Source organism: Temnothorax curvispinosus, unplaced genomic scaffold, assembly GCF_003070985.1.
Source record: "Temnothorax curvispinosus isolate PA1 unplaced genomic scaffold, ASM307098v1 QBEX01012496.1, whole genome shotgun sequence".
Lineage (NCBI taxonomy): Eukaryota > Metazoa > Arthropoda > Insecta > Hymenoptera > Formicidae > Temnothorax > Temnothorax curvispinosus.
The window spans coordinates 461,207-482,813 of record NW_020222276.1 but is presented as its reverse complement, the minus strand read 5'-3'; the positions used below and the strand labels follow the sequence as shown (position 1 = coordinate 482,813).

At 38.4% G+C, this 21,607-nt stretch overlaps 4 protein-coding genes across 7 annotated transcripts; 2 read left to right on the top strand and 2 right to left on the bottom strand.

The window, feature by feature from the left end:
* Positions 1 to 2,827: 2,827 nt before the first annotated feature.
* Positions 2,828 to 7,108, bottom strand: LOC112462532 (uncharacterized protein YdcI). Of its 2 annotated transcripts, none has more exons than XM_025028360.1 (3): positions 6,913 to 7,108; positions 4,227 to 6,393; positions 2,828 to 3,900 (listed from the first exon to the last, which is right to left on the bottom strand). In XM_025028360.1, the coding sequence occupies exons 1-3, from the start codon at positions 7,062 to 7,064 to the stop codon at positions 3,142 to 3,144; spliced, it is 3,078 nt and encodes a 1,025-aa protein (XP_024884128.1). In that variant the 5' UTR covers positions 7,065 to 7,108; the 3' UTR covers positions 2,828 to 3,141. The 2 variants fall into 2 exon arrangements, with proteins under 2 accessions (XP_024884128.1, XP_024884129.1); XM_025028361.1 differs by having other exon boundaries at positions 2,830 to 3,900; positions 6,785 to 7,107.
* Positions 7,109 to 8,518: 1,410 nt separating this feature from the next.
* Positions 8,519 to 10,355, top strand: LOC112462529 (coiled-coil domain-containing protein 51-like). 2 transcript variants are annotated; one of them, XM_025028357.1, is made up of 3 exons: positions 8,519 to 8,943; positions 9,503 to 10,051; positions 10,127 to 10,355. In XM_025028357.1, the coding sequence occupies exons 1-3, from the start codon at positions 8,776 to 8,778 to the stop codon at positions 10,331 to 10,333; spliced, it is 924 nt and encodes a 307-aa protein (XP_024884125.1). In that variant the 5' UTR covers positions 8,519 to 8,775; the 3' UTR covers positions 10,334 to 10,355. The 2 variants fall into 2 exon arrangements, with proteins under 2 accessions (XP_024884125.1, XP_024884124.1); XM_025028356.1 differs by having other exon boundaries at positions 9,503 to 10,355.
* On the bottom strand, positions 10,299 to 13,317 carry LOC112462530 (protein SGT1 homolog). The gene is made up of 5 exons (XM_025028358.1): positions 13,112 to 13,317; positions 12,909 to 13,019; positions 12,047 to 12,245; positions 11,524 to 11,741; positions 10,299 to 11,190 (listed from the first exon to the last, which is right to left on the bottom strand). The coding sequence occupies exons 1-5, from the start codon at positions 13,157 to 13,159 to the stop codon at positions 11,083 to 11,085; spliced, it is 684 nt and encodes a 227-aa protein (XP_024884126.1). The 5' UTR covers positions 13,160 to 13,317; the 3' UTR covers positions 10,299 to 11,082.
* A 702-nt stretch (positions 13,318 to 14,019) lies between these two features.
* Positions 14,020 to 21,572, top strand: LOC112462506 (RNA-binding protein 26). Of its 2 annotated transcripts, none has more exons than XM_025028309.1 (10): positions 14,020 to 14,226; positions 16,022 to 16,140; positions 16,232 to 16,532; positions 16,717 to 16,881; positions 17,180 to 17,547; positions 17,725 to 17,970; positions 18,298 to 18,813; positions 18,907 to 19,688; positions 19,996 to 20,247; positions 20,631 to 21,572. In XM_025028309.1, the coding sequence occupies exons 1-10, from the start codon at positions 14,168 to 14,170 to the stop codon at positions 20,706 to 20,708; spliced, it is 2,886 nt and encodes a 961-aa protein (XP_024884077.1). In that variant the 5' UTR covers positions 14,020 to 14,167; the 3' UTR covers positions 20,709 to 21,572. The 2 variants fall into 2 exon arrangements, with proteins under 2 accessions (XP_024884077.1, XP_024884078.1); XM_025028310.1 differs by having other exon boundaries at positions 14,021 to 14,226; positions 18,310 to 18,813.
* The last annotated feature ends 35 nt before the right edge of the window (positions 21,573 to 21,607 follow it).

Here is a 21,607-nt window from a genome sequence, read left to right as displayed (position 1 = left end):
GGCGAATTCAATGCCAAGGTTGTGCGGCGCACGAAGTTAAATCGATATTCAATACTCCACGTACGATAGTGACATTCGTACAGAGAATTTAATCGTATTTTACAAATGGATATCTTCGATTTCATGGCTGGCATCTCGGAGATTAAAGCTAACTCGCGATCGCGTAAATCCCGCTTCGTCAAAGCTTTCCTCGTAATTCTTCGAAACTATAAAAAAAAATCGTTTAAAATACACCTTAAATTCATTTTATAGCTTTCCCGAAATTATATTACATGCGTGCAAGCGATTGATTTGAAAAAAAATAACTCAAAATTGATCAATTTTCACGCTTTATAAAAATATAGATATCCTGGATATTCAAATCTTGAAAAAAATTACATACTATTAAGTGAATTCAACTCATGATACTTTTTTTTAATAAAGATATAAGCGCTTTCAATTAATCTTGTAAAGAAAAGTGAAAAATTTCTGAGATTTGTGACAATTTTTTAAAATTCTTTTTCAGTTTATACAAAATTCTCCTCAATGATTAAAATATATTACGAATGTAAAAATGTCATCATAAAAGATAAATCACTGATTTAATATTTTCTTTCAAGATTTAATATATTTTTACTCAATATTCTATTTTCTCTGAAATTCTTTGCTTCTATATAATGAAAAAATATTATATAATAAATTTATCGCTTGAAGTACCAATGCAATTCGTGCGCGAATTCAAGACACAATTGTGGGAGAACAATAGATTTTTGTCGTATATGATTCTCGTTTTCCAGCTCGCTTCGCGTAGTGAACATTTCGTTTTCCGTCGGATGTATATATATATTTCCGGATTATACATTCTGTACGCGCGGGGTGCACCTACGTTACGTTGCTCGCGAATATTTCGTGGCTTCGATTGATCTATCCGATTGGACGAAAGAAATCAATCGTGTGCATTGTTCCGTGAATGACATCGATAGGCTCTATTTGATACTGTTTGAATGAGTGTGTACGTAAACTCTGCCACGAGCACCGCGTTTTCCAGATCTCCTCACAATTTTAACAGATATCCGATAACGCAAAATCTTAAACTGTTAATTAATCAAATGTTTAACAGCTTAACCAGACGGGAGAATGTTCAATAATCATGTTCAATGTTCACCATTTTAATTTAAAGTTATAATTAATGATTAACGGAGTTGATCATGTTGATCAAAATTACCGCTCTTCAGTAAACATCGTAAATATCGTTATATATTTATGACATAATTAGTTATGTGATTTAAACATTAATGATAAGGCTTTCTTACTTCTCCTTACAGTTTAAAAATTTATATTTGTAAAAATTACATAAATATATTTATAATAGATAAAATTACATAGATATATTTATTAGACATAAAAATTACATAATATTTATAATAGTAGGTATATCAATCAGATAAAAATAATTTTAGAAACGTTCCGTTTTTAAATTTTACAAAACAGTTCATATATTATTTTATCTTAAACATGTTTGCTACAATTTTAACATGAGCCTAGAAAATATATCTCTCTCTCGCCTTAGAAATATTCTTAAGATTCCATTTTATTTTAGTTGCTTAACTTTTTTCCAAACGATACATCGCGTAAGCAAGGATCGATTATATACGTTGCATGTTCGCGTCGATCGTGCATAGAAAACGCGAAAGATTGTTTCTTCTCGATTCCAAAAGTAACAATCAAATACGAATTTTCCAACGGAGGCACAGGCACGTTCTTAAATCCTGCCTAAAGCGAGCTATTCGGCGTGTACAGTGTGTACTCCTCATACAAAATGTAGCCAAGGTTCGAGACAACAGCGGACAGAACGGAATGGTATGCGCCCGAACTTTCCCGATAGCGAGATAGAATTCGCAGATTGCATGCTAAAACTTTCAGGCGAGGCGAACGAGCGTGTCTTGAGGACAAAAAAAATAATCAGGATGCAGTAATAAAATCGTATTCATGCCGATCGCGCCTACTGTATATAGAACGATACTCTCTTATCGTTGATACAAACGGAGAGGAAAAGATCCTATGTGAAAAAAATAAAAAACAAAGATATAAAATAAAATCTTTCACACAAGACTTCATTTTCGACTTCTAAAATTGGAAAATTAATTAATATTGTGTCATTTTTAAGTTTGGGTAACTCTTACCTACTTTGCGATCTCTAAATCATCCAACTGTACTTATTTTCATCACATTTTTAACACCATTTATTTTTATTTTTTCATATTTCATATTTTTTCATATGTAACAGCAATGTAATTGAAGCTCGGCAACGCGACGAAATTCATTATAAACGAAGCCTGATTAATCGACGAGTTTTAATCTTTTACAATCTCGGTAAAAAAAAATACGGCTTCAGAAACAAGAGATTAAACCACGATTGCCCGTCCGTCGCAATTGCGACCTTCTTGCGGCATTCAATGCGGAATACACCCTCCTCGTCCTCTTCCCCCCCGCTCCCCTTGTAGTCGACTGTACTTTTGCTAGCAGCAAGGGAAAAGGCACGTTAGCACGTGACTGGAATTCGTTTTGCAAACTCTCCGCAACCACGCATATAGAGTTCGCGTTTTAGGCGGTCGCATTGCACGACGTAAAGTGGAATCCATTTCTCTGAGATAAACTACCCATGAGAAGTGTTGTGAGAGATATAACAAGAAATAAATAGGTAGGATAAACTACAAGCATTCAAGTAGGAGAATAGCGTTAGATAGCAGTGATTCACGATCAAGTCAGGACAAATTTGGAACATAGAATTATATACAGACATTATTTATATAATATAAAATATATCTTTATTACTGTTGCTTATTATGATTTGTTATACATATAAGAAAACTGCATATTCAGCTAAATCTCAAATGTAAACGTTATAAAAAAAATAAACTCATCACCAACGCAACAGCAATGCTTTCTTTTACTTGTAAAATAACAAATATCATGAGATTAGTGATATCGTGATATTAGGTTGATGCAAAAGTAACGTCAATTTTATTTCTTACTTTTAAAATAAATTATAAAAGACTACGTCAATACATTAAAATAAAATGTTTTTGAGCACCAACCTAATGCTAGTTTTTTGTTGTAATATGTAACGTCGGAAAGAATAATCGATGCGATTACGTACAGCTAGCTCATTAACTCGAGATTAATTCTTTGGCGTGCCAGTTCGATGCCAACTACCTTCACTTCCACACGCTGGCCTACATGTAGATCCCTTTTTTTCATACGGGTGGTGTGTATCAGTGCGTCACTACCAACCCCCACGTCTACAAATGATCCAAAAGGCACGACGTTTCGCACGACGCCACTCAATTTGGTACCGACGGTCAAATCGTCGATATGTCGCACGCTGTTGCGAAACAGCGGCTGGTTCAATTTCGATCGTATATCGTCGTCCTTCTGCATGGTCAGAGCTGTAACTATTGTCTCCATCGTAGTCTCGTCGGTGCCGAATTGCGCGGCTAGATTCCCGTATCCGGTTCTCGCGTGAGAATTTATCCTATTGATAAATGCCGGAGTGCCGATATCGTACAATTTGCATTGGCAGTGTTTCACGAATTTATTCGCTATCGCGTACGATTCCGGATGGATCCACGTCTGATCCAGGGGATCAAAATCGTCCGATCTCTTTCGTTCCGACGAGGATTCGCTAACCGTCGCTGTCTCCGGCAGAATTCTTATAAAACCTGCACATTGTTCGAACGTTTTGTTGCCGATACCCTTCACATTCAATAACTGCTTTCTGTTCCTGAACGGCCCGTTTTTTGTTCGCCACTCGATGATATTCGTAGATCTAGAAAGCGTGAGACCGGCTACTCGTTGTAGAAGATAATGGGAAGCTGTATTGATATCAACTCCCACAAAACTCACGACCTCCGTGACAACCTGAAACATTTGATAAACGAATATCTCTCTGCTGCGTATCGAATTTCCGCTAAAAAACTATGGCGTTATTATCTGAGAAAGTTTTTCTTTAGAAATGCCTGATCGCGATTTTTTCTTTCTAAAAATAGAATAAGCATTAATCTGTCTATTTAGATTTCTAAAATTATCGCTAAGAAAAATATCAACTTCAAATTTCAGAATTTTTCAACGAAATTAACATTACAAAATTATAAACAGCACGTTATCGCATAATGTCCAAAATTCTCAAGTTACCTAAGTGTCGAGTACTTCATTTAGTTGATATTAAACAACAAATTGATACTAACTTCGGATAGCGTCTTCGTCAATTTCGTCTCGGGAAGATCATGTTGGTACATCCCGACTCCTAAGTGCTTCGGCTCTATCTTCACCAATTCCGCCAACGGGTCCTGCAAGCGTCTCGCTATCGAGATAGCCGATACCAAGTTCGGATCGAGATCCGGAAACTCGGATTTTGCCTGCGGACTACAACTATAAATCGAGGCGCCGCACTCGTCAACAATGGTGTACATCGCGTTCAGCGAGCCGAACATCCTCGACTCTATTACCTTCGTCAGAAATAGTTCGGTCTCCCTGCACGCCGTGGCGTTCCCCAGGGCTATCATCGTGCACCTGTATTTGTTAACTAATTTCGCCAGCACGTTAGCCGCGTCTTTAAACGCCGATGGATGATTGTGGGGGTATATCACGGCGGTCTCGAGGACGTCGCCTTGCTCCGATACGACGGCGAGTTTGCAGCCGTGACGGTAACCCGGGTCAATACCGAGAACGATTTTACCTCGCACGGGAGGAACGAGCAGCAATTGCTTAACGTTAGTAGCGAAAACCTCGATAGACGCTTTTTCCGCGCTCTCCTTCATCTCGCTCCTCACGCGACGTATCACCTGAGGCCTAATCAGTTTCTTGTAAGCGTGATCGATACCGTCTTTGAGTAAATCCCAGTGGAGTATCTTCATGCCGCATCCGAGATCTCGTCGATGCGCGTATCGCGACAAGCAGTGTTCCTTGAACGCGTGTTCGAAAGCATCGGGAACGATGATCTTTACGCTGATGATTTTCTGCGACTCGGCCCGATTGATGGCCAGTATGTGATACGGCTTGATGGTATTCACGCTCGATTTGAAATTAAAGTACTGCTCGTACTTCCGGCTATTTACGTTCTTCGAATCCTCCGCTGTTTTACACTGCGTCGTTTGTATATCTATAACAGACGTTTTCCGGAGGGACGTTACCTTGTCAAAAATCTCCTTATTCTTGCTGATGACGTCCGCTATTATATGCACGATACCGCTTCTCACTTCCTGCTCGTTTCGCAGCCCTTCCTTTTGTTCGTCTATCAAGGATGCCAATGGCGGTATATCCTGTCCCTGTAAAACTGCACCACTGACAACGCCCAGGCCCAATTCTCGCGCTTTTTCCGCCAAACTTCGCTTCGACGCTGATTTGTACAAAGAGTAAATATACTCAAGATCGGCGAGGGATTTCGTAGACGTGATAGCAGCGTGAAGTTCCGGCGACCATTTCCCCAACTTGTCAATGTTCTTGATAATCGCCCCAGCGCGAAGCTTAATGGTCTTTGCCTGCTCGAAACTCTCCAGAAGCGCTCTCAACTTATCCGGGTCCATAGAACCGGTCATATTCTTTCTGTATCTTGCGATGAAGGGAATAGTGTTGTCCTCCTTGAAAAGCCTCACCACATTCTCCACGATACGTCTATCAATATTGTTGATTTCGCTCACATAGTCAATATCTGTCCATTCTGTGCATTCTGTGCATTGTAAAAAGTTGGAGTTTAATCTCTCTTCAATCTTTACATCTTCCTTTACGCAATCTTTAACTAAATCTTTCCGGTTTTGTTCCGACACCTTTACATCCGCAGAATCAGCGCGCGATGATCCTTCTTGTAGCTTTATTTTCTTGTTACTTGTCTCCAAGCTTTCTTCTGAATTTTTTATTTTAACAGATTTAACATTTCTGCTCTGCGTATTTTTTCTTGCTCTCTTTTTCGTTGACTCTTCCTTATCCACCATGATTTTCTCTTTCTTTTCGTTTTCTTCTATGCAGACCTCATCCTCTGTATCTCTTTTTACTTTCTTTTTTGATGACTCTCCCTTATCTTCTATGTTTGGTTTCTTCCCACTTACTCCTACTACTAAGACCTCATCTTCTGTATTTTCCTGTGCTCTCTTTTTCGTTGATTCTTTTTTTCCTGCTGTAATTTTATCTTTCTCGTCTACTATATAGACTTCATCTTCTGTATTTCTCCTTGCTCTCTTTTTTGACTTTCCCTTATCCGGTATAATCTGTTTCTTTTCTTTTTCCTCCAGTACACAGACCTCATCTTCTGATTTCTTAGATGTCTTATAATCGTCATCGGAATCCGATAATTCAATTAGTACTCGATTTTTCCTGTCTCGCAAATTTCTCTTCATCGTTTCTTTAACGTTGTCTCGTCTGTCAAATTAATAAATCAGTTTTCCCATAAATGCATGTACAAATATAAGGCAGGTATCTCATTCGTTCTTTTTATAAATTGCATTGCTTTGTCAATAGATACGTTTTGTGACAAGTATATGGACTGTGCAACAATTTACACCATTCGGAATCTTAATGGAAATCAGTATAAATGTATAAATACATAAATATACGTTCAACGACGATTCTCTTAAAATTTAACTCTATGCATTTCAAGCCAAATACTCTTTTTCCGATATGCTTTGACGTAAAGTCTCTCCAGTGGAGCTAATTTCATAATTTCAAAAATGACTATCTATCAAGTTACAAAAAAAGTCTGATTAATCTAGTAATATTAATTATTATTTAGTGTGACTGTTGGTTGTATTACCTAAATAAATTAAACTAAAATTCGGCGTAAACTCTCTCTGCACTCCGATTGTCAACGTATACGTGATGTCAGACGTGAACGGCGATCCTAAAATCTTAACAAAGAGCTCGGACACACCCCGGACATACCGTATCAGAAGAAATGGCCTTCGCGGACCGCGAATGATAAAGACACGAGTGGTTTCTCGTGCGGCTAAACACAAAAGATGTAGAGAGAGAAAAAAAAGCGATGATCCTAACCTATTGCAACCGGTCATGTGACTAGAGAGAATTGTAAACATCACTGCCGACAGTGCGGACAGTGCCGACCAGTGCCGACTAGTGCCGAGTGCCGATATTCAAATTTCGTTTCCAAGGCGGACCCGCCATCTCGAAGACCTTACGCGTACTTGTCGCCGTGGCGCAACGTAAGGAAGAAATGAGAAAATATGAATTATGCAGCGCAAAGAGCATTTTATTATTTCTCCGCATACGAAGAGGAAAAGAGTAAAAAAACAATATAAAAGTGTCAAGATTAACTGCAGACTTAAATCAAAAAGATAAAAAATTGGTAGCGTTTCTCTCGATCATCCCCCTTCCCCGCCCCCTCCTTCGTCTCGTTCTCTCTTTCGCTTTCGCGCAATATATTTTTAATAGCGAGAAAGCAAAAATTCAATTTCGACGCAGCGAATTATAAATATCTGCCATACCTGGCGATGATCGTACGTCGTCGATGTCGCGTTCGCAGCAGTCCAGCGGTAAAAACGGGACGGGAAACGATGAGCGAAGGAGATTCCGACCCCGGACCGACGCCGGCCGCGACCGCGCGAAAGCGGCTCACCCCGATGTCGCGTAGGCAGATGGGCACCGGCGCGTAAAATAAGCGACCGCACACGCGGCACTCGCGTTGCCATCCTTCAGCAGGACACTCGCGGCGAGACGCAACGCTTCGCGTGCGAGATTCGCGGAATTTCGGAAGCGATAATCGGAAGGAAAAGCGAGATTCGAACGCGAAAAGTTCTCCACGGCGCGGCGACGCGTTTCGCGATGAACTCTGGCCGCGACTCGCGAGCGACGCGAGCGACTCGAATTCCGCTTCGAGAATCGCAATATCGAATCCGCTCCGAATATATCGCGACTGTCGAAATTTCGAAACTATCGCGGCATTCAGCGGCAAATCAATTACGATTCAACATTGCGCCGGCTAGACTTTCGTTGCGTTTAGTATATAAAATGAGTATATACGTCGCATTTAAAAGAGAAAAATATGGAAAAGGAATTAAATAAAAAGTAAAAAGGCTAAAACAGGCGATAATGTTGTTAAATTCAACAATTATGTGAAGTTTTAATCTCGGTTTAATTTACATTTTATCTTTTTCTTAATTCTTAAAACTAGAATAAGGTAAATCGAGATTAACATTAATCTGATATAAATGGACATTATTGGACAAACTTTATAATTTAGAGACTTAATTCTCGTAATATCACGCTTTCGACAGCATTGCAGCAACGAACTAATCAGAGTTAGCTATATATGATTCTTCGACGTTGTTACGAGCGCATAAATTCTTTAACGCAGAAATAAATTAATTAAACTTAAATTAAACTTGAATTCAGTAAAAATATAAAAAATGATCGACAATCAATAAATTGATGCGATTTTCGTTATTCATACTCTTTAATATTTGGCTGCGTTTAGCAGAAAAAACAGCTTGATAAGTGTTAGCCATATTAATTGTTGGTGCTGGAAATGGTATAGCGTATGAATATTAATATCGGAATGCAATCTAAACTCTAAACTGCTTGTCTGCCGAACAATACAGGCCGACCATTCTTTTACCGCGTCAAGGCGCAGGGTGCGGGTTGGAGGTTATGTCAAGCTAGGTTAGACTCCAGATGGATCAGGGTTCAAAACTAGGATTGAGTTAGTCTCTATTTTCAATTCTGCCAGTATTCGTCCGGGGTGTATAATCCAGTTTTAATTCAACCCCGTCGCATTGTCCGTCTGACACAATGATGGAGCACTACCGGCAGTTGATGAAGCTGGTAAACGAGCAAATGAAGAGATACATCGTGCTCGGCAATGCGAAGGGGATTGTAAAAGATGCCGCGGGAAAAGCGCAGAGCAAGCTCGCCGATGCGCAGAGTATCGCGACTGAAAAGTACAATATCGTTGCGAAAGTAAGCAATAAACATCACGGATTTAAGAGCGTTTTCATTTCGTTGCAATCCGGTGTTCTTTGACGAACACTGGATTTCTGATAAAATCTCTGAGATCAACCTGTCAATCACTTGTCCCTCGTTTCAGGGACAAGTGACGATGCAAAATATTCTTTTTGAATTCTCTACATTGCCTTATGTATTTACATAAAATTATCTCGCGATTTATCAACGAGCTTTTCAGATTTTTATCAAATTTTACGAAGTCATCGTTTGTTTCATAATATATTTCTGTAGTTTTTACTTTTCTCGTTCAATATTGTTACAAACAATGTTAGACAAAAGTTATGTCTAAGTTAGACCTAAAACTTTATCAAAGCCTTTTTACTTTCAATTATTAATTGCTCGAAATTCAAGTTGGATTTACATTTTGATTAAAGAGAAAATTCAATTTTAAATTCACCCGACAATCTGAATTCTTCATTGAAAAGGGAGGATATTTTGTAGTTGGAGTTGCAGCTCTCTCTCTGTATGCAATACGTAAGACAACTGTTACATAAGATTAACTTTTATGTTGCAGAAACTTAATGACCAGGCTATCATAATGCAAGATTTGAATGCAAGGGCATTAGAGCCGAGCGGACCATTGCCAGGAAAAATCGTAAAATGGTGGCAATGGTACAACCAAGTAACGGGAATGGACACGGTTGAAGCAGCCAGAACGCAGGTGATTGCTCTTCAGAATAAGCTCTTCGACTGTCAGGACAGCAGGAGGACCCTGAATAAAGAATTAACGGCCATCACTTCCAAACTGCAAGAAATCTATGCGGAATTAATTCAGACGAGGCGAGACGATCCCAAATACGTGCAATTAACAATGGTGGAACACAAGTCTTTGCAGGAACAAAAGAAAGTTATGAACCAGCTGGAGTTGTCCGAGAAAGAGGAGCGGGACAATTTCACGCAGCTGGCAACGGCGATAAAAGACTATCACGTTAGCCAAAACTTAAACGCGCAGAAATACAAGTATTTGTCTATCATCGCCTCCGCCCTACTAGCGATTGTATCATTGATCGGTTCAATGATACTTAATAACAGGAGGATACAAGACGTGCGAACGACCATAGAGGTAGCGCGAGAAAGGAATGAGTCGTTACTTCAAACTCATATGAACGAACTGTCTAACGTTAAAAATATATTGCAGTCACTCAATACTACGGTTTCCCAACAATTAGCAGATATTGGTAAAAAGCAGGAAAACGCGATAGCTTCAGACAAACAAAGCAATCAATTTAATACGTCTAATATCCTCGTGACTTCCGCCAAGTATTCAGCAAGTTTGTTAATTTCAGGAGCGAGTTATATCAAGAGAGGTATTTATGCATGTGGATCGTATATTTTTTATAAGTAACGCAAGTCATTTATACATCATTTATACATCGTTAAAAATTTAAAATTACTCAGACACACAAACTAAAATACGAGTATTACGGTTTTTTTTCTTATTTGTAATAAAACGTTTATTAAAATATGTGATAATCGGTAACATATATTAAAACCTGAGAATATAAAAGACGCTATTAATCAAGAGACACGGTCTCGCGCCAAATACGCGAGACCGTGACTCTTTTACGCGAACGCACGAGTTGCGAGAGTACCCGAGATTTTAAGATCTCAATAGTAGAAGTAAACATGAGGAGTAAAGCACAAAGTTTTCTTTCGTGAGGTGATAAAAGCTATACTTATTGTATACTTGCCGTTCTGTTGTGCATTCTCTATTTATTATAAAAACTTGTAAACTTGTGTGTGAGGAATTTATTTTTACTAAGATGCCGTATGTATTATAAGTGTTTTGCAATTATAACTGTAAATTATCTAGATAAATTGAAATGTTATATAAAGATTAAATGTATAAGCAAATGTTAATAATTTTGTACATTTCATTACAAGACCAAATGTATTTTAAATTAAATTTTGAAAACTGCAAATTATATTATTAAGTCATTGTATAACGGAAACTCTCAAGTAAATATCAATATATGTTTACCTTTGTTTTTACATTAGTAAAATATACAATCGATAGATGTGGTAATTAAGGATCGAACGTGATAATTGTATATGATGAAAAGAAACGATGAAAATGTAAAGAAATCATTCTAATTATGAGTCCCAAGATTTCCACTCCATTCCATCTGGTGGTCTTCTCTGAACCGGTTTTTGTCCTACTTCTCCCCAATTAGTGCTTAAGACAGTGCCGCCCGATTCTATCTGTATATTATAAATGAAATATATTATAAATGAAATATTTCTTACAAATGTGTCATTTTCATTCGTTACATTCACCATGTTTTAGATGTATGCATTTGTATAAGTTAATTTCTAATTAATTGTCGTCTTTAGGAGAGAAATTCAGGATCTCGCTATACAAATGGCTTCAAGCATATTGATTTTTACTTGCAAACATACAAATATCTTCGTCAATTTACCTGTTTTATATTAAAAGTTTAAGTTTATTAAAAAAAAAGAGGCAAATTGTTTCACAAGGCAACTGCAATTTCTTTTGTTACTATTTAATTTGTCAACGATGAACATTGTACTTACAAAGGACTTGTTCATCGCACGTCTCACTTCATCGGATCCGTTACCGTATATGCTTTGGAAAAGAGTATTCACCGCAGCATCACCCACATTTTGTTCCGCTGCCTCCTCTTTCAATATTTCCTTTTCCACCTTATCCCAATCTCTGGATATCTTACAGGAGGTTGGATACTTAGGCGCTTGTGTGCCATTAGACGCTTGTGTGCCAGCTTGAAGTATTTCTGGAACAATACGCATGATTTTAAAAAACATGATTATCTGTATACATATAGTATCAATCGTGACATTGCGGAAGAAATATACAGCAACTAAATGACACAAGATAGAGGTTTAAATGTCTTATTGCATCATAAAAAATTATAATTATTAGACACATTGTTAACGAAATAAGTAAATTAATAAATTCTAATATTATTTTTCAAGCATTTTTCCAAACAAATATCACGTTTTTGTCTCACATTTTATCGTTTGGCATTTATATCTTATTTTAAACATCTTTCGATGAAGTAATGGATTTACAACTTACCGTTCGGTATAGGTTTCACGTTAGATTGAACTGGCTCACCGTCTAGTACCATCCATCTAATGTCATCCCGTTTCTTCAGTTTAATTTCTATCTTGGACGGCATTACCTTGTGCGAACATTCTTCCGCCACTATAAAGTTAGCCAAATCCAACTCTAAACTATATTCATTGCCGGATGGTAACTTCGCTGAAACACTTAGCTGAAAAACAAATTTGTAACATGGTAAAAGTTGTATTTTACAATTTGTTCAAAATTTTACTTAGCTTCCTTTTCATTAACATTTACCACAATCTGTAAAATATTATATGAGAATCTTGAGATATCTCAAGCTAGTACTCGAAGTACACGGTTATCCAAATAATACTCGAGATATTTAAATAACCAAATACTTTGAGTATTAGCTTGACTACAAATGCTTTAAAGTATATTTCTTTGCCCTGATTGATCAATCGAACACTTTGAAGCATTTGTAGCATCAAGTAGATCAGTCTTAGAGTCACTATGAGATATTATAGCTGTGTTCGCTCCGGACCCTTTTTTGCTGAAAGAATAACTCCATCTTTTTTCGAAATGCAATCAGCAATAAAGATAGAATGACGCTTTCAGCACGAAAGTACTCAAAGCGAACGTAGCCTATGCTGTAGTTCAAAACTCCCTGGGATGACGCGTAGCTCTTTGGCTTCGAGAGTAACTCAAAGGTCCGTGGTTTGATTCCGGCTCAGCCTTCATCCCACATATACCTCGCTTAAAAGGTGGAATTCCCATTTTTAATAAGAAGTCGAAACCCCCTCCCGCCCCTCGAAACTCCCTTATCACGTGCTAGCAGAGAGAGAAAGAGACACAAGTCGATGAAGATACTTACGGTCTTTTCTCCGTAATTAATACTCTCGTTTTCCACATTCTTGGCGAGTATCGTCACGAACACGTGACTCTCCGTTTGATACCAATCGTGTTTTATCTTTGGTTTAGGCATCTACGAAACATCACGAGCGTTATTCTCATCACGATCTCTTCTCTCGCGGTTACATACATTCACATCAATTTATTCGTATTATTCGTACTTACCTCGTCGTTCTTAGTTGTGGAGCTCTCAATTTTCTCGCCTGCGTCCATCGTACGCTTATTACTCGATCAGAACATCAAGAACGTTGAACTCAAAATGTGAAATCCGCAGCCCTCAATCTTCTAGAACCTTCGCGTGATCAAACAAACACACGAGGTCACGAGAATGCACGAGAATGCAAGGGATGCTGCGACGAGACACAAACAAGCTTGTTCGCGCAGCTTCAGCTTATCGCGCATCATCCCGCCGGCCAATCCGCGACTAGCGAGAAATGTGCGGAAGACGATTGGTTGTCTTCTGGCATATCCTTTGCGGTAGCCTAAAGGTAGGTTTTCATGGGCAGTGAAATGCTGCAGCAGTGAGCAGCAGTTTAGTAATTTCTTGAAAATTACTAAGTAATTTCTAGAAAAGTTGAGTAATTTGTAGGAAAGTTTAGTAACTTGCTAGAAATTTTCTAAAGGTGAAATTTCATGGGCAGTGAAAAGCAGCAGCAGATCGTACTGATTGGCTACAAAATAGAGAAGTTCCCGAGTTTCTAGAAAATTACAAAAGTGAAACAGATTTACTAGCTTTCGACCAATGAAATGCGTAACTGCTCTAGTAAATTTCTTCACTTTTGTAATTGTCACCTCATTTCAAGGGAGCCTATATTACGGTTCTTGAAACAATTATAAATTTAATAATTATTAATTAAATTGTTTAAATAGTTTAATTTCTAATTAAATTGTTTTTTTTTTTTACAGGCATATCGTGACGATCGGGCCTGATCGTCCTATTCGGCCTCTCCTATTGGCGGACGTCAGCGACATCTCCGAGCGCGATCCGAACGCGGCAGCAGCTGTTCCCGCGAATCCCGCGACGTTTCCTCGCGACGGACAGCGGGCGCCTTCTACGTAAGCGCGACTGCCCCGTGCCAGTGCAACAGCGACTGATTTCAGAATGGCGACTGTCTTTACCTAGGAGGGTACTGACTTCACGCTCGCTTGTGGCACTCCGTGTGACTGACGCGTGTCCGCGAAGGCCTTCTATGCCCGACCGTGACGCGGCACCCGCCGAGGATGATAATCAACAATCCGGACCAGTTCAAGGCGTGGCTCACCACCGTGCTGGAGCCGCTGTAAGTAGGCCAAGTCCGCGCTCTCCCCCGTGAGCCAGAGTGCACCACTCCGCGCGCGTATGTGTGTACTCGTAAATGGCCGTACATGTGGCTGCGGCCGCGCTCTCCAATCTCTCCAGTTCCCACAGTCTCCGTTCTCCAGTCCCCGTGCGACGACACGGTATTTACACGGGGGGTTGCATCGCCGACTGCCGCTCCCGCACCCTCCTGCCCATCCCCTGCACGAGCAGTACGAGCACCCGCAGCTTCCTGTCTTCGCTCGCACCAGCGCGCTGCCACAGCTTCGTCTAGCCGAGTCTAGTGGGAGACGAGTGGATCTCTTCCACTGAGATAACCGTCTCTTTCTCGTAAACGATTTGTTGACGTTGTAGTTGCGAATATTAAATTCTGGGACCGTATCACGGTATTATTTGTTGGTCCCTTGTTTAATACGTCGCAAAGGGATTTGTGTTGAATTGAGCAAATGAAGATTTGGTATTCTTGTTTTGATAATTTCATTTGGGATGACTGTAGGTGACTGTAGTTTGCTTGTGTCCCACAGCGAATGAGACGATTAGAAAGTTATTTCATCGAGTGACATTAGGTATTGGCATGCTTTGAGTGTTTTTTTTTATATATGTATAATTCTGATCTTATAGATGAACTATGTACTAACTTGCCACTTGATCACGTTGACATTTGATTGATTCTACGTAGTCGCTTTAAAAAAGAAGTACACTTTTACCTTGGAGATATAAATATGAAAATAATATATTCAAATCGACAACAATTGGCAAAAAATATACATAAACTTCATGTTTCAACCCATGCTTTATTTTGTTTTGTTAGATCACTTGTTAAGGACCCGAAACCTGGGTTGAAACGTTGTGAAGTTTATGTATGTTTTTTACCAATTGTTGTCGATTTGAATATATTATTTTTGGTTAAACATTATTGGCGGAACAAACATTTATTTTCGATATAAATATGGTATAATTTATACTTCAACTGCATAAGGGGAACTGAAAACTAATTTCTGATTAATATAAGCTTTGTTTTCGTTAAGTTCTACAAAGTACATATATTTAACGACCTGTTTGCATCGCAATGCTACAATTGGTGCATAGTATAAAATACTTTTCACTTTGCAGTTATGTTATAACTTAGGGGTTTTATATCATTTAATTTAGAATAAACTCTTGGAATTCTTTCCTGAAGAAGGAAAGTTTTTTAATGTGTATAATTTTCAACAAACTGTAGGTTATAGATTAACTGTAGATCATATAGGATTATGATTAATGGAGTTGAAACAGTAAAGAAGTAAAAGCAAAATGTAAATGGGTTACTAAAAAAAAAGCAAGTAATTGACATGCCCAGTAAAATCTGATTTAGATAATGCAAATATGCTTAAATTAAGGAAAATATTGAACATGGAATAATGAACATTGTTTTATACGTGCTTTATGTTTTCTCTTGCTTTATTCCAAGTACAAGTAATATATGTTAATTTTATTTAAATTAGAACATCTTTATATATATTTTTATCTTACTTTTGCATAATAGTATTTTATAATTAATTATTTTGTACATTTTAATTATAATAAAAAGAAGTATCTTTTGCTAACAGCATCATTGAATTCGATCAAATATTTATGCATAAAAGAATTTTATATTTAATTAATATAGTGTCTTAGAGATTAAGTTTTATAATATTTACATTTTTGAATAAACTTCAAGTATTTATATAGTAGAAGCATTTTTCTCTTTTTTTTTACAATAAATGCCTATTACTAAATAATTTATTTTTCTTTATTAGGTGCGATGCAGATCCTGCTGCTCTAGCCAAATATGTCTATGCGTTGGTCAAGAAAGACAAAACTTTGGAGGAACTACGTGGCTGTATGGTCGAGCAGCTGGATGTGTTTCTACAACACGGTACGTTTATACAAAATATTCGATAATGTAAATTGGAAATCTGATGATCTATTTCTTTTCTGACATTAAAAATGCGTTGCATCGTTTCCAGAAACCAAAAACTTTGTGGAATTGCTCTTCAAGACGTTAGAGACTCAAGAGTACGTGCTCCCACCGCCTAAGAGTGAGCCTGATGGTGGTGGGACACCACCCGGCGTAAATCCACCCGCCCCAATTGTACCATCATCAACGGAGAAAGTAATGGATGCAACAATTCCACTAGTACCTATAATTACGAACCCGCCTGTCCCACTTCAAATTAATGGATCCGCACCTGCTGTAATTAGTAAACGCGAGACTAGAAAATCTGATTCAGATAAGGATAAAGAAAAGGAAAAACGATCTCGAAGCAGGTAATCTTTTCTCTACGTTTAAAGTAAAGTATAAAATTTCTATATAATTCAATGCTTATACGAACCGCTTATTTATTCAATGTTTAAAGCTTATATGAAACAAAGAAGAGTTAAAAAGTACAAGAATTTTAGCATATTAAGTCTTAATAATACTAGCTTTTCTATTATACTGTGTAAAATATAGGAGTGGACGAATGAGATCGAGAACACGATCACGATCACGATCATGGGAAAGGGACAGACGTAGATCCAGAAGTAGAGAACACATTCGACGTGATAGAGAAAGAGATAGAAGTCGCCCATGGCGAAACGAATCCCCACCGATGAGTACCAGACGACATGATCGCAGGTGCGTATATTTCATGTATTTGTTTTTTAAATATTTAATGAAATTTGATGAAAATTTCCACAAAAACTTTTATCATAAATCGCGAGTCTGATTATTTTTCTCTTAATGTTTTGAGGGAAAAAACCTTGCTAATAGTTGTAGTTACATCAACGCTGAGCGTTGCGTATATCAGACTGTTTAATATTTATTAAGATACTTCTTTGTTTCCTTTCAATTAACTATCGAATTTCCATTTCCTTAGAGTCTTTAAAAACAGGTCCTTGGATATCTATGTACACTATGTATTTTTATTTTTTAGACGTACTAGGAGTCGCAGTTCATCACCGATACGACCTAGAATACGCGACGGTCCAGACAGTCGCGATCATCGAGCAAGATTCAGAAACAGATCTCCAACGCCGCTTCGATCCCGATCGCGTTCAAGATCAATAGAACGGAAGAAGATCGATCGCTTCGAAAGGATAGAGGTAGATAGAACGGATCGAACCGAGGGCAGTCCTGGTGGTGGTACACCAACACAAGATAGTAATCACGGAGATGTAGACATGAGGCTGTCTACGACTAGTCAATCGATACAAAGTGTTGTCGCTGTCGCGAGTAGTATTCCAAATAATCAGACAAGTTCTTTTCAACAACAAGCAAAGAGACGTTGCAGAGACTTTGACGGTATGTATCTGGACCATTTAGAAGAATAACTATTGCGTTTAAAAAAAATTGCCGTTTCTTTAAAAGTTTAAACTGACAGTGAAAATAAAATGACTCAAAGTCACAAGAAATATGTTTCTTTTAAATGGCATTATATTTAGATATCACTCGTTATCTCTTTTATATTTATGTTTGTAGAAAAGGGATACTGCATGAGGGGAGATCTTTGTCCCTATGATCACGGCACAGACCCAGTTGTACTGGAAGATGTGGCACTTAGTCGTGTTTTGAGTTTCGGACCGCATAGTGCTCAAGCTCCAGGAACAGTTCCAGTGGCCACGGTACCAGAACCACCGCAGGGTCCTAACGGTAATCCACCACCGCCACATCTCCCTCTTGCCAGTTTACCACCACCTCACTTAAGAAACCACCATTCTAATATGGGTATGTATTTCCATCTTGTAATTGTTTCAATAATTTAATATATCATGATAAAGCAATATTTTTTTAAAGAGGAAAACTACATTTTTGACTGTACGTGTTATTAAAAGTGGCATTAATGAAAATTACAAAATTGACAATTTTTAACCAATTAATTTAAAGTATTAGCTCCGAATTGTGTGAACTCTTAATACATTTTATAACTCTAAGATCGACGAATTAAAAAAGAAAGAATAGCTATAAAGCTGTATTACAATCGTGTATTATAGCATTACAGTTATAAACACGGTATTTCATATTTTTTTAAATGTAACGAATTAAATGTGTTAGATGTTTTCGCAGAATATAATCCGGACGCACCTAGCATGGAGCCACGAATGCCATGGGGTAGACATCCGCAACCTGCGCCTGGGATTTACGGCAGGGGACAAAGAGAACTGATCAGTGTGCCGGTTATTCCCCACACAAATTCGTCGGAAATCACCCACACCCAGAGCAATCCGCTGAAACGCAAACAAGCATTTGACTTTAATCGTCTGGGACCGAAACAGAGAGTAGTGCATAACCCGGCCAATTGCTCTCTGGAACTGAAAAAGGTTCCACGAAGCTTAAACAACATAACACAATTAAATAATCATTTTTCCAAATTCGGTAAAATTGTAAATATCCAAGTTAATTTCGGCGGCGATCCTGAGGCAGCGTTGGTTACCTTCCAGTTGCCAACCGAAGCAAAGTCTGCTTACAGAAGCACAGAGGCTGTGTTGAATAATAGATTTATTAAAGTATTTTGGCATAATAACGTCAATAATAATGCGGCTGGTGGAGCAATCGAAAATGTGCCACCGGGTAAGATAGCGCATCTTTTATTATCCACAATAAATATTGTAGACGTTAAAATGTCGAGCGTGACTTAGTAACGAAGAATTTTATTGTTTTCAGGATGCCGTCCCTCTGTGAAAGAAAGACTAGGCGCCGCGATAACATTACCGGCGAAAACCGAAGATAACGAGTACGTTCCCACGCGTCGTTCGACCGAGGAACAAGTCACGCAAACCTTGGTTCCGACTTCACCTAAAGCTGCCGTTGTTCCTACTCGAGAAGACAAAGTTCTCGCGATAAAGAAAACGCAAGAGATGTTAGCGGCTAAGGAAACGCTAAAGAAGAAGCAAGAGGAGAAGCGTAAGGAGGCGATAAAGCTGACCGCCGATCTGCGCAAGAGGAAACAAGAATTGCTGGACAAGCATCTGATTGAATTGCGTGCACTGATTGACAAGGCTGAAAAGAATCCGGAACAAAAGGAATCGATCATGCCGACGATAAAGGCTATGCAGCAGTCGGTCGACAATTTGCGTAAGGATTTGGCCGCGAACGGCCAGATTGGCGGTAACAAGTCGCAGGTGAAATCTAGGGAGCAGGCGCAGAAGGAGATCCTGGACGCCGAGTTAGATTTAATGACCGCGCAACAAGAAGGCCAAGACGCTGGCGAGTTGCAGAAGAGATTGAACGAACTTCGAGCTCAGGCGGCCGCGTTGGGTTTGAACACGAATCCCGGCGTGGGTAGAGGCACGAAAGTCAGCCGGGTCGCACGCGGCACCGCGCTGTCTTTCAGGGGCCGCGGCAGAGGAAGTTTCGCTCATGTCTCGGTGGATCACCGGCCAACGAGTCTTCTAGTCTCCGGTTATGAAACTGAAGAAAAGGCGGAGGTCCTAGCGCATTTTCAAGTAAGATTTATGCATTCGTAATATTTGTACAGCGATTTTTTTATCGCTCAAAAATAAGAGATACAAAAAGATCTTGTATGTACGTATCTGTATTTCTTGAATGTTTAATTATTTTTCATAAAACTTATTCTTTGTCAGTAGAAACATTAAGATCAATGTGTAATATTGTTATTCTTCTGGTAACCAACAGTTTGGCATTGCACATTTGTTACAAATTTATAATTTAAGGCTCCATGTATCCTTTTCATTGACATTTCAACAAGCACACGACGTGCAATTAATGTTGCCAATTTCTCTTGTGCTTCAGCAATTTGGTGAAATAGTAAATCAAATAGTCGACGACGCGACACCTTCGATCGTTATCAATTTCAAATCGAGGAAAGAGGCTGAGGTAGCCCTAGTGAAAGGACGCACATTTCAAGACAGATTGTTATCAATAACTTGGGTGTCCGGCCATCATCTACATCGTGGAGGAGCTACTAATTCGAGCGCATCTATACAGCTCTCATCGCGTTCCGAACAAACTGCACCTACTGCAGACGAGGATATCGACTTAGAGGTAAACATAAGACTTGTATAATTCCGACTTTGATAAAAATAATAGTCCGTTTAAGTAGAATGTACAAATAAGTTATTTAAAAAATGAAGAAATATTCTCTGATGATATATGAGAATTTAGAATTTTAATTTTTTCAGATATTTTAGGGTTTATATCGATCAAGAAGATTTTCCTACGACTTTTATTATTTCGCAAATAGGCAAGAAGATATTTAATAGAAAGAATTTTTGTTATTTGTCTGAAATTTACATAAAACGCAGCACTGATACAGCATGCCGTTTCTTTTGTGCAGTAAAAATTTAATTAACATAAATATTCTACGATAAGAGCATCTCCATATCGTCTGTTGGTTCTTCAAGCGTTAAAGATGTCAATTTTTCCAGGGCACGGAGGCGTTTCTCTTAGAAGAGAACGAGGAGGAAGAAGACGAGGACGGGGAGTCGCGTAGCTGGCGGCGATAGCAGCATCGGCGTCAGCGTCAGCGCCATTTGTGACAGGAGCTTGGTGTCAAATGTAACGACTGCGTGACCATCCGGGCCGATCGTCGAACGCGACCTGGTACTTACGCCTACATTGCTGCACCGCCGTTTGATGCGTCTATTGCCATGATTTACACGAAGGAATCGAATTACATCATGCTCATCAGCGTTATCATGAGTGTTACACTATTTGTTAATATTATTGAATATACTATAAATGTGCGCACCAGTGACGGTACGACGTATCACATTAAGTGGCGCAACATAAATAGAGAAAGGAAAAAGAAGGATAAGTGAATCAACACGCAAGTTTTTCGAACAGGAATAATTGAACAAAATTTATCCCTATTATTTGTAGAATAAAGTCGCTATGTTTTGTATGGGAAGATAAAAAAAAAAGAAACACCTGTCATTCTGAGTTTCACAAGTCCTCTTCTTTTATACGTAGAACTCGAATTGTTTTTCCTAGCTCTTGTTATTTTGAAGGCTCGTTAACATGGTAGACGGACTTAGGATAAGTAGGAGCTTGTAATTTCGAGGATATCCAGAACTTTTTCATTCGAAGATGAGGAAACTATATTTGTAATTTATATAATATAAATAGGTATCTCTATATTATATAATTCAATCGTAAGTCGTAACATCTCGCTCGATTGGCTGTTGACTTTTATCTATTGTACCTATTTAAAACGGTTCTTGTAATAATGAGCAGTACAATGTATCATCTTTATTGTTTCTTTTTAAAAGATGTCAATGGATTAGATTGCTGAAAAATGCAATGAGATTTATATAGATATGAAATATTTCGCGCATTATTTACATAAATTCTTTCAATCCAGATCAAAACAGTAATACATCATTCTTACAAACCATTCCATCCA

Bases quoted from the DNA above. Each gene is read 5' to 3' on its own strand.
- LOC112462532 (XM_025028360.1), bottom strand. From the start codon at position 7,064: ATGTTTACAATTCTCTCTAGTCACATGACCGGTTGCAATAGGTTAGGA. The intron at 6,394-6,912 runs GTATGTCCGGGG...TTAATTTGACAG, and splicing joins AGGCCATTTCTTCTGATACG to ACGAGACAACGTTAAAGAAA. The intron at 3,901-4,226 runs GTTAGTATCAAT...CAAATGTTTCAG, and splicing joins TGACGAAGACGCTATCCGAA to GTTGTCACGGAGGTCGTGAG.
- LOC112462529 (XM_025028356.1), top strand. From the start codon at position 8,776: ATGATGGAGCACTACCGGCAGTTGATGAAGCTGGTAAACGAGCAAATG. The intron at 8,944-9,502 runs GTAAGCAATAAA...TTTATGTTGCAG, and splicing joins AGTACAATATCGTTGCGAAA to AAACTTAATGACCAGGCTAT.
- LOC112462530 (XM_025028358.1), bottom strand. From the start codon at position 13,159: ATGGACGCAGGCGAGAAAATTGAGAGCTCCACAACTAAGAACGACGAG. The intron at 11,742-12,046 runs GTAAGTTGTAAA...GTATTGTTCCAG, and splicing joins CGTGAAACCTATACCGAACG to AAATACTTCAAGCTGGCACA. The intron at 11,191-11,523 runs GTAAGTACAATG...TATAATATACAG, and splicing joins GTGCGATGAACAAGTCCTTT to ATAGAATCGGGCGGCACTGT.
- LOC112462506 (XM_025028309.1), top strand. From the start codon at position 14,168: ATGATAATCAACAATCCGGACCAGTTCAAGGCGTGGCTCACCACCGTG. The intron at 16,141-16,231 runs GTACGTTTATAC...CATCGTTTCCAG, and splicing joins GGATGTGTTTCTACAACACG to AAACCAAAAACTTTGTGGAA. The intron at 18,814-18,906 runs GTAAGATAGCGC...TATTGTTTTCAG, and splicing joins AATCGAAAATGTGCCACCGG to GATGCCGTCCCTCTGTGAAA.